Source organism: Oncorhynchus gorbuscha, linkage group LG05 (genome assembly GCF_021184085.1).
Source record: "Oncorhynchus gorbuscha isolate QuinsamMale2020 ecotype Even-year linkage group LG05, OgorEven_v1.0, whole genome shotgun sequence".
NCBI classification, from domain to species: domain Eukaryota; kingdom Metazoa; phylum Chordata; class Actinopteri; order Salmoniformes; family Salmonidae; genus Oncorhynchus; species Oncorhynchus gorbuscha.
The window spans coordinates 15,318,969-15,328,739 of record NC_060177.1 but is presented as its reverse complement, the minus strand read 5'-3'; the positions used below and the strand labels follow the sequence as shown (position 1 = coordinate 15,328,739).

At 48.8% G+C, this 9,771-nt stretch overlaps 1 protein-coding gene across 7 annotated transcripts in view; it reads right to left on the bottom strand.

Annotated features, from left to right (window-relative positions):
- Positions 1-511: 511 nt before the first annotated feature.
- The window catches only part of LOC124035556 (chromodomain-helicase-DNA-binding protein 9-like), a 114,149-nt gene continuing 104,889 nt past the window's right edge, over positions 512-9,771 (bottom strand). For 5 of the 7 annotated variants that reach the window (XM_046349034.1, XM_046349038.1, XM_046349039.1 and 2 more), the window contains 13 exons: positions 9,671-9,728; positions 9,441-9,489; positions 7,304-7,565; positions 6,934-7,139; positions 5,717-6,625; positions 5,389-5,555; positions 4,905-5,174; positions 3,812-3,998; positions 3,402-3,550; positions 2,837-3,070; positions 2,402-2,551; positions 2,054-2,158; positions 512-1,634 (listed from right to left, as the gene is read on the bottom strand). In XM_046349034.1, the coding sequence (XP_046204990.1) occupies positions 642-1,634; positions 2,054-2,158; positions 2,402-2,551; positions 2,837-3,070; positions 3,402-3,550; positions 3,812-3,998; positions 4,905-5,174; positions 5,389-5,555; positions 5,717-6,625; positions 6,934-7,139; positions 7,304-7,565; positions 9,441-9,489; positions 9,671-9,728 (3,739 nt within the window). In that variant the 3' untranslated portion in view covers positions 512-641. The remainder of the gene's footprint in view (positions 1,635-2,053; positions 2,159-2,401; positions 2,552-2,836; positions 3,071-3,401; positions 3,551-3,811; positions 3,999-4,904; positions 5,175-5,388; positions 5,556-5,716; positions 6,626-6,933; positions 7,140-7,303; positions 7,566-9,440; positions 9,490-9,670; positions 9,729-9,771) is intronic. The other 2 variants (XM_046349035.1, XM_046349036.1) reach the window with 2 other exon arrangements.

The following is a 9,771-nucleotide window of genomic DNA, read 5'->3' as shown; positions in this document are numbered from 1 at the left end:
GGAAGAGGAGGTGTGATGGTGTGGGGGTGCTTTGCTGGTGACACTGTCTGTGATTTATTTAGAATTCAAGACACACTTAACCAGCATGGTTACCGCAGCATTCTGCAGTGATACGCCATCCCATCTGGGTTGCATTTTGTGGGACTATTATTTGTTTTTCAACAGGACCATGACCCAAAATACACCTCCTGGCTGTGTAAGGGCTATTTGACCAAGGAGAGTGATGGAGTGCTGCATCAGATGACCAGGCATCCACAACCACCTGACCTAACCCAATTGAGATGGTTTGGGATGAGTTGGACCGCAGAGTGAAGGAAAAGCAGCCAACAACTCCTTCTACTGTTGGAAAAGCAATCCAGGAGAAGCTGGTTGAGAGAATGCCAAGAGTGTGCAAAGCTGTCATCAAGGTAAAGGGTGACTACTTTGAAGAATCTAAAATTTGTTGAACACTTTTTTGGTTACTACATGATTCCCTATGTGTTATTTCATATGTTTGATGTCTTCACTATTATTCTACAATGCAGAAAATAGTAAAAAATAAAGAAAAACCCTTGAATGAGTAGGTGTCCAAACTTTTGGCTGGTACTGTATGTGTGTACATTTCTAATAGATACATAAATATATTTATATATTCATTAGACTCAGTCTTCATCGCTGGAGTCTGATGACCCATCAGATGATGAAGAAGAGCTCCCAGACTCTGATGAAGAAGATGACTCCGCCTTCCCCGAGCCTTCTGGACCACTGTTCTCCTCCTTGTGTTCCCCAGACTCCTCCCTCTTGTCACTAAGACCCTCCTCTTCCTGACACTCTGGTGTTCTCCTTGGCGACAGAGGTTTTGAGGGGGCGGTCTTAGAGGTCTTAGTGGGCTTGTGGTCACTGTTTGAGTCACTGTGTGGTGGCTGTGTGGTGGACACAGGAAGGTTAAGGCCTGGAGTGAGAAGCATCCCTGGGTAAAGCATACTGGAGAGTAACAAGGGGTTAAGAGACAGAGGGTGACTGGAGGCTGCCTGGGCAGCAGAAGCACTTAGTGGGGTGGTGGTGGAGGTGGTGGCAGAGGAACTGGAGGGGGAATGGATACCGGGGATGCGGCCATCTCCGTCCCTGCTTTGACCTTCTGTCCTTTCACCTTTGGTGTCCGAGGTGTGGGAGGGGCCGTGGGAGTGGGAGGAGGGGGCTTTGGAGGAGGCAGACGAGGGCTCCCCTCCTCCTCCTTCTCTGCTTCCCTTCTTCCTCTTCCTCTGCTCAGCTCCCCCCATGGCGTCCTGTGGGGGCTTCCCCAGCAGACCCCCCATGCTCAGGAGGTTGTGAAGCCCAGCACTGCCAGAGAGCATCATGGGAAACATGGCGGCCAGGTTGTTAGCATCGGTGGGCAGGCCCATGAGGCCGGCAGTGAGCTGCAGTGACTGGAGACTTTGGAGGTTCTGCTGGAAGGCCTGTAGACTAGATAGATCCATGCCAGAGAGGAGGCCGTTGGCCAGCAGCGGGTTGAGGCCCAGGGATGGGGCACCCTGGTTGGCTGTAGCTGCAGCCTTGGCCAAGGAGCTCTTGGGCCTCCGTCCACGCCGACTCACCTCCTCTGGTACGATGGGTCCTGTCAGGATCCGGTCAAACATGCTCTCTGGGAGGTAGCCCTGAAGCACAGACAGAGAAACACTCTAATCAACAACCATTAGTTAGTAGTTCCAGCCCTGTATGTTGATTGGCAGACACCCGTGGTATATCAGACCATATACCATAGGTATGACAAAACATGTATTTTTTACTGCTCTAATTACATTGGTAACCAGTTTATAATAGCAATAAGGCACCTCAGGGGTTTGTGGTATATGGCAAACCATATTGCATTGTGCATAAGAACAGCCCTTAGCCGTGGTTTATTGGCCATATACCACAGCCCCTCGGGCCTTATTGCTTAACTAAACCACAGTTACTGCACTGACAACTAGCCAAGCTAGATACATGTAGTTCTATTATTGCTCTTTTATACACGTGAAGTAGACCTGTGGGGTGTTCTACAGGATATGAAGGAGGTAAAGGCTATCAGACTTACCGACTGCTTGACGACGTCGGCCCACTCTGGTGGAACCCCGTACTCTGGGTTCTCCTGAAGGAACCGACACAGGTCCTTTAGAGGGGGGGCGAAGGCCCCACCAACCTGGGGAGAGGACGGGAGGACAACATGAGACAAAGTAGAAGTTGTACAGCACGCACGCACGCACGCACACACACACACACACACACACACACACACACACACACACACACACACACACACACACACACACACACACACACACACACACACACACACACACACACACACACACACACACACACACACACACACACACACACACACACACACACACACACACACACACACACACACACACCTCACCTTGCGTGCATTTCTCCTGTTGATGATCTGGACCCTCTCCTCTCCTGTCAGACTGTTGACATCGATCTTGTTGGGATTCCTGCAGCGATGCCTCTTCTGCTTGGGTCTACCATCCTGCTGGAACTGCTCCAGCTGCCTCTTATTCACTCCCTGAGGAGGAGAAGAGAGGGTCAGGGATACAGAGGTTCAACTACAGGACTACATACAAAACCATGTCTACTGTCGATGGAAATCATGGTTGGGGTCAATTGCATTTTGATTCAAAATGCAAATGGAATTTCTGTTTATGTCATGAACTGACTGAATGGAATTGTCTGTAACCCTGACGGATGTCTATTGTAGTTGTACAGTATATTCACAGCCCTTAATAAACCCTGGGTTAGGGATAGAGGAATGGAGAATCAGAGGGTGGGGAAGAGGAAGGGAGGGACTCACAGGGATGAAGGCCCCTGTGTCAGCCACAAAGCCTGGGTGTTCTTTGAGCCACAGCTCCAGCTCCCTCCTCCTGGGGGCATCGTCTCCGGCCAGACGGGTCCCATCTTTCAGGTTGATGACAGAGACCCTGCTCTCTGTGTCCATAGGGCCCTTGGCCCCTAGGGGGTTACCCTGCCCTGAGGCAATAGACAGCCCAGTGCCAGACTGACTCATACCACCCCAAGCCGGGGGCACCTGGAGATGCAGGGTAGACATCATCCCATCAGTGAATTTCTAGTGGCTAGTGTTTGTATAGGCATACTAGCACACCCTTCATACGGCCTCCTATACTTCAGTACACAGTAAATCCTATATTTCATTTTCAATTGCTAGGTAAACACATTTAGGCATACTCTTCAAACTTTAAATATCTCTTAAAACAATGCAATCACATGTAGCTTTCCAGTACCCAGTGTTTAAGGACTAAATGTGTGAAGGACCTAAGATGGCAAGATAGGAGTGAGAGGATTGACAGGGAAGACGTAGAGCCCCAAAGAGAAGAGAGAAAAGTAAATTAAGATCTTACGCTTTCAGGCACGGCTGGTCCTCTGTTCCTGTTCATAAAGAGCAGGTCCATCCCCTCCACATTCTTCCTCCTTCCTCTCCTTCTCTTCACCACCGGCTGGCCGTCCATACCTCCATTCAGCTTCATCTGACCTGCCAGACATGTAGAGTCTGGAAACACACAAACAACGTGTCCCAGATTAAAACAGAAGACTAAAGCAGTACACACCATCACGATCATGAATGTACAACATATGGGGAAATGTATCTTTGCTGCCATCTAGTGATACCAAATAAAAAACACACAGTTTAGCTTTGAGATTTCTCATGAAGGGTATTCTTTACCAGACAGGAATGAACTTTCAATTGTATAAACTAACAATACATTGCTGTTAAAACAGGACTTTGTGGTCAGCCCTAGTCTGTATGTACCCTGTGGGAAGCTGGCAGCCTGGGGCTTGGTGAAGTCAGCCAGACTGGTGTCTGAGGCACTCTGGAGCTCATGAAGCCTTGTAAGGTACTGCTGCTGGCTCAGGGGCCCCTCCTCAGGCTCCAGGGGCCTCTTCAGGGGCTGGCCGGGCCCCTGCTTCTGGAAGGTCAGCTTCAGACCCCCCTCCTGCTGCAGAGAGAGGGGCGGTCAGTCAATTACACAGAAACACAAGGTCACACTGTCTGATGGCATTGGAGCCCCTTCTACAGAAAAAAACTAACCAAAACATAACAGAAAAAGGGAGGGGGTCAAAGTGCTTGTTTTGATTTTCACTGCATTGGCACAATAGTTTGTTGGCTTGTAGGCTTCGCTCTAAGAGCATTCTGTATTCTTGGAAGTTGGAAGTAGGGATAGTTATGGGTAGGAACACAGCATATACTGTAGCAGCTAGAAGCATATATGGTAAGTTGTCTATGCAATATCAGGAGTTTACTGAAGGACTGTCACAGGGAAGGCTGCAGCTTTCAGCATATTCCTTATTAAGGTCAAGATTACATCCAGACTGGCCAGGTAAGCCCCAGTAACACCGTAGCAGCAGTCAGTGGCCATTTTATTGAATATTTGACACAAATGCTCCTCCCTCTGTTGCTATGGCAATGTAGGCTCATAGCTAACGAGCTACTGTAGTATCAAAGCAAGCAGGAAGCAGGCCTGCATGGTTAATAGCCCAGCTGCTATCAGCCCCATTAGAGACAGAACACCCACAGTACTAGAGCCCCATCACAATCCCCCACAATAGCGAGCCAGCCCCATCTCAATCAGATGAACCCTCTCAAACCCCAGTGTTTCTCCACACTAAGCTTCTTATTAGCTTCCCATCCATGAACGACTGATTTATGTCAATTACAGCCCAGATCCCAATCCACATGGAGTGGGTAGAAATTAAAGAGGGTATTACTATTAAACAAATCAGTGCTGTAGGCAGCAGCCAAAACAACAAAATCAAAATCCCCAACAAAACATGCTGAAACACCACAATTAGGCTTTGGAGTAGTGTGGGGTCCTACGAGAGGGGAGTAACGGAAATCAACATACTTCATTAATTTTCACTGAGAACTCCTTTTCTCCTGCAACATGCTTCTTCACCTTTGAACCCTGAGGAGAGGCAGAGGGGTCCTCTGAGGCCGAGGCGGAAGCTGAGCAGAGGTTGCTGCTGTTGTTGGCAGCAGCTGCATTGTCCAGCAGCTTGGTGGTGTAGAAGGAGGCTACGGCCCCTCCTGCCTCGTACGACCGCCGGGCCCCCGGCCACCTCCCCTTCAGCACTGCTTGGCAGATACTGTCCAGACGGTTGATCATCACACGGTCCTACAGGGGGACAGGGGACATTATAAAACAAGTTGTTTGGATCCTGGATGTTGATTGCCTTTTGCCCGGACTATATTGTCTGGTGGAAGGATGAAATAAAACTGGATTAACGTGAACAACACCCTCCTAAGGGCTGTTTCAACATGGTTATGATTCTCAGGAAAGTAACTCAGGCTAGAAGTGAAACACAAAGAGGTTTGGTGTGTGTGTTTACCTTGGGCCAGTAGGAGGCAGCCAGCATGTATCCTCCCTGGAAGGGGTGGTGGTGTGAGTTGTTGCTGCCGTTCTCTGTCACGTGACTGTCCTGCATCTCATCCTGAGTGGTGCTGAGAGACGCCACACTGTCTTCGTCAAATCCCTTCACGATGGCCACTGTCGGGACTGGAAGAACATGCAATATAACACTACTTTAGAAAACCTCAAAATATACAACACAACTTCAGACAGCCTAACTACCTTGGCATATTTACAACATTGATTGCCTCAATGGCACTGTAAAAGTCTTTCACTGCAAGAACCAAAAGAATAATAGCAGCACTCACCCTTGATCTTTCCTTCCTCTCCCTCACTCTCACTGTTAACAGAGGAAGATGAAGATGAGGAAGAGGAAGATGAGGAGCCTGATGAGCAGGATGAAGATGAAGAGGAGCTGGATCCGGAGCGTGAGGAGGAAGAGGACGACGATGACGATGATGAAGAAGATCGTGATGAAGAGCTGGAGGAGGAGCCATCCGAGTCGGAGTCTGATGCTGCGGAGGCGGCTCGTCTGGCCTCTCTTCGACTTCTTTTATTGGCTTTCTTCTCTTTCCTGGCGGCTGAGTTGGGTGTGAGTGGCTTGGTCCGTGCCGCCACCATGTGGCTCTCGTTCTCTCCTTTCACCACCCCCAGATCAGGCTTCTCCTCTATCCCTGTAGGGGTGAGAGGGGCAGGCTGGGGACTCCACCTCTCTACCTGATCCCCTCTCTCCATGCGCTCCTCCCCCTCCGAGAAAGGTTCTTCTTTGGGCACTGCCCCCGGGATGTCCTCCCTCTCCCTCTCCATCTGGGCTGGGGTTGGCACAGGGCACTCTGCCAAGGCTGGGTCTCTACTAGCCTGGTACTGGGGATTCAGGAGCAGAGTAGGGGTCTGGGATGGCAGTTGGACTCCTTTATTCTGGCTGTAGTTGCGCTGGGCAGTCATGAAGCAGAGCTCTGGGTCTCGGAGGATGTGGTAGTCTGTGCGGCTGACGCCGTGCTTGGCGGCCCCAATTAGGAGGTCTCGGTCGTGGGTACTGGTCTCCCACCACACGGGCAGGTCCGAGCCCAGCTGGCACAGGGGCAGGCGCTCATAGAGCAAGGGGTGGCGCAGGACCTGTTCCCTGACCTGGCGTAGCAGCTCTACTCTGTAGAGGGTACGAGATGCACGCTCCTCTGTGATGGGCTGAATGGACAGAGAGGGGTCCACCGCTGTGTCTAGAGAGAGGGAGAGAGAGAATAAGACTGTCCTGCATAATTCATACATCTGTGTTTGCATTTTGTGTGAACTCATTCCACTCGCTGTTTAACTTTCCATTGATCGTTAACCTTATCACATGCTTGTTTCCCCAGCATTTCCTGAAATCATTAACCTTGACATACATACTGTATGTAGCACATTATCAGCAGGTATTAGTAAGCACACAACTCCTCTAATAAACAACACAGTATACAGCTTATAAGTATATTGACTTCTACACCCTTTCTACAGGTGGCACAGCACAGATGAACAGTATCTCTCTCACCTCCTTCTCTTGGTGGCAGGCGACACACTCTCCTACACATGGCAGTGAAGGCCCACAGGTACTTCTGCAGACTCTCGTCTGTCTTCTTGTGCAGCCGAGCCATGGCTCTGAACTTGGTCCAGTCGAAACGGCCCAGGTCTGGGTCAAACACCACACCAAAGGTAGACACCACACGGTAAAAATCAGCTTCCTCTCGCCTCGTCCATCTGGGGAGAGGGAGGGAGAGAGAAACAGAGAGAAATAGGGGTAGAGATAGAGATATACACAGAGATAGGGAGGACAGAAAGAGGAAGAGAGAATGAGACAGTGGTATAAGTTATAGACCGTGGCTAACTTTACATTTCTGTCCAGGCCTTGCAGCTTCACTCACCTCTGCTGGCGTTCTATCTTGGCGGCCATCTTGGGGTTGATAGTGTCATTGAGGGTGGGTGGCAGGGGGCACAGTGAGGGCGTGACATGGGTGGTGTGCTGGGTCTGGGTCTGGTGGATGTGGAGGATCTGTCTGGACTTGGTGTAGCGCTGAGAGGCTGTGATCAGACGTCTCAGTCTGGCTGTTAGTACTGAGGAGGAGGGCCAGTAGGCTGCATCTCCTCCTCCTCCACCTAACCCTTCCATCATCACTGGAGCACCCTCTGGAGAGCACACATACACAACACACACATTGTTTAACCTGGGAGAACGCTTTTTAAGTTGTTTTATAGTAGTGGAAGAAGTTGTAGTAGTTTCAGCAGTAGTAGCACTAGTAGTAGTGACTGTTTGTAATAGTAGTGACTGGTGCTAGTAGCAGTAGTAGTAGTTGTTGTTGTAATAGTAGTGACTGGTAGTAGTAGTACTGGTGGTGCCTGGTAGTAGTAGTAGCAGTGACTGGTAGTAGTAGTAGTAGCAGTAGCAGTGACTGGTAGTAGTAGTAGTAGCAGTAGCAGTGACTGGTAGTAGTAGTAGTAGTAGTAGTAGTAGCAGTGACTGGTAGTAGTAGTAGCGGTCACTGGTTGTAGTAGTAGTAGCAGTAGCAGTGACTGGTATTAGTAGTAGTAGTACAGGTGGTGACTGGTAGTAGTAGTAGCAGTGACTGGTAGTAGTAGTAGTAGCAGTGACTGGTAGTAGTAGTAGCGGTGACTGGTTGTTGTAGTAGTAGTAGTAGTAGTAGCAGTAGCAGTAGCAGTTACTGGTAGTAGTAGTAGTAGTAGCAGTGACTGGTAGTAGCAGTAGTAGTGGTGTCTGGTAGTAGTAGTGACATGTAGTAGTAGTAGTGACATGTAGTAGTAGTAGCAGTGACTGGTAGTAGCCGTAGTAGTACTGGTGGTGACTGGTAGTAGTAGTAGCAGTGACTGGTAGTAGTAGTAGCGGTGACTGGTTGTAGTAGTAGCAGTAGCAGTGACTGGTAGTAGTAGCAGTGACTAGTAGTAGTAGTAGTAGTAGTAGCAGTGACTGGTAGTAGCAGTAGTAGTGGTGACTGGTAGTAGTAGTGACATGTAGTAGTAGTAGCAGTGACTGGTGGTAGTAGTAGTAGTACTGGTGGTGACTGGTAGTAGTAGTAGTAGTAGTAGCAGCAGTAGTAGTAGCGGTAGTAGCAGTACTGGTGGTGACTGGTGGTAGTAGTAGTAGTAGTAGTAGTACTGGTGGTGACTGGTAGTAGTAGTAGTAGTAGTAGTAGCGGTGACTGGTTGTAGTAGTAGTAGTAGCAGTGACTGGTAGTAGTAGCAGTGACTGGTTGTAGTAGTAGTGAAATGTAGTAGTAGTAGTAGTAGTAGTGACATGTAGTAGTAGTAGTAGCAGTAGCAGTGACTGGTGGTAGTAGTAGTAGTAGTAGCAGCAGTAGTAGTAGCGGTAGTAGCAGTACTGGTGGTGACTGGTGGTAGTAGTAGTAGTAGTAGTAGTACTGGTGGTGACTGGTAGTAGTAGTAGTAGTAGTAGCAGCAGTAGTAGTAGCGGTAGTAGCAGTACTGGTGGTGACTGGTGGTAGTAGTAGTAGTAGTAGTACTGGTGGTGACTGGTAGTAGTAGTATCAGTAGTAGTAGTAGTAGTGACTGGTAGTAGTAGTAGAAGTAGTAGGAGTAGTAGTAGCAGTGACTGGTTGTAGTAGTGACTGGTAGTAGTAGTAGTGACTTGTAGTAGCGATATTTGTAGTAGTAGTAGTGACATGTAGTAGTAGTAGCAGTGACTGGTAGTAGCAGTAGTACTGGTGACTGGTAGTAGTAGTGACTTGTAGTAGCGATATTTGTAGTAGTAGTAGTAGTGACATGTAGTAATAGTAGTAGTAGTGACTGGTAGTAGTAGTAGTGACATGTAGTAGTAGTAGTAGCAGCAGTGACTGGTAGTAGCAGTAGTACTGGTGACTGGTAGTAGTAGTGACTGGTAGTAGTAGTAGTGACTTGTAGTGGCAATATTTGTAATAGTACTAGTGACTGGTAGTAGTGACTGGTAGTAGATATTGTGATATGATGTGTATTGGTTGTGATAGTACAAAAGCTGAGTAGAAAGAGACTGAATAGAAAGATGTAACTGACCTCCAGGGTTGTCTGTGACAACCAGGTCTCCAGGAGAGGAGGCGTCATCCTATGGAGGAGAGAAGTGTGTGTTAAAACACTGGTCACAGAACTGGACACAATAACACTCAAAACAACCTGTATTATCTAGTCTCTACAGGGGCAGAGAATACACATGCCAGTCAGTGTGTACAGCAGCCTTATCTGTTGCTGTGCTGGCTCTGTTCTGCCCCCGTTCACTGTGGCCTCACCTCCATATCGTCCTTCAGCAAGGCTGGGGCAGGCTTGTATTCTGGGTCATCCACGTCCCTGCAAACACAGATAACAACCGTCAGTCAGTCTGCCGGCCAGT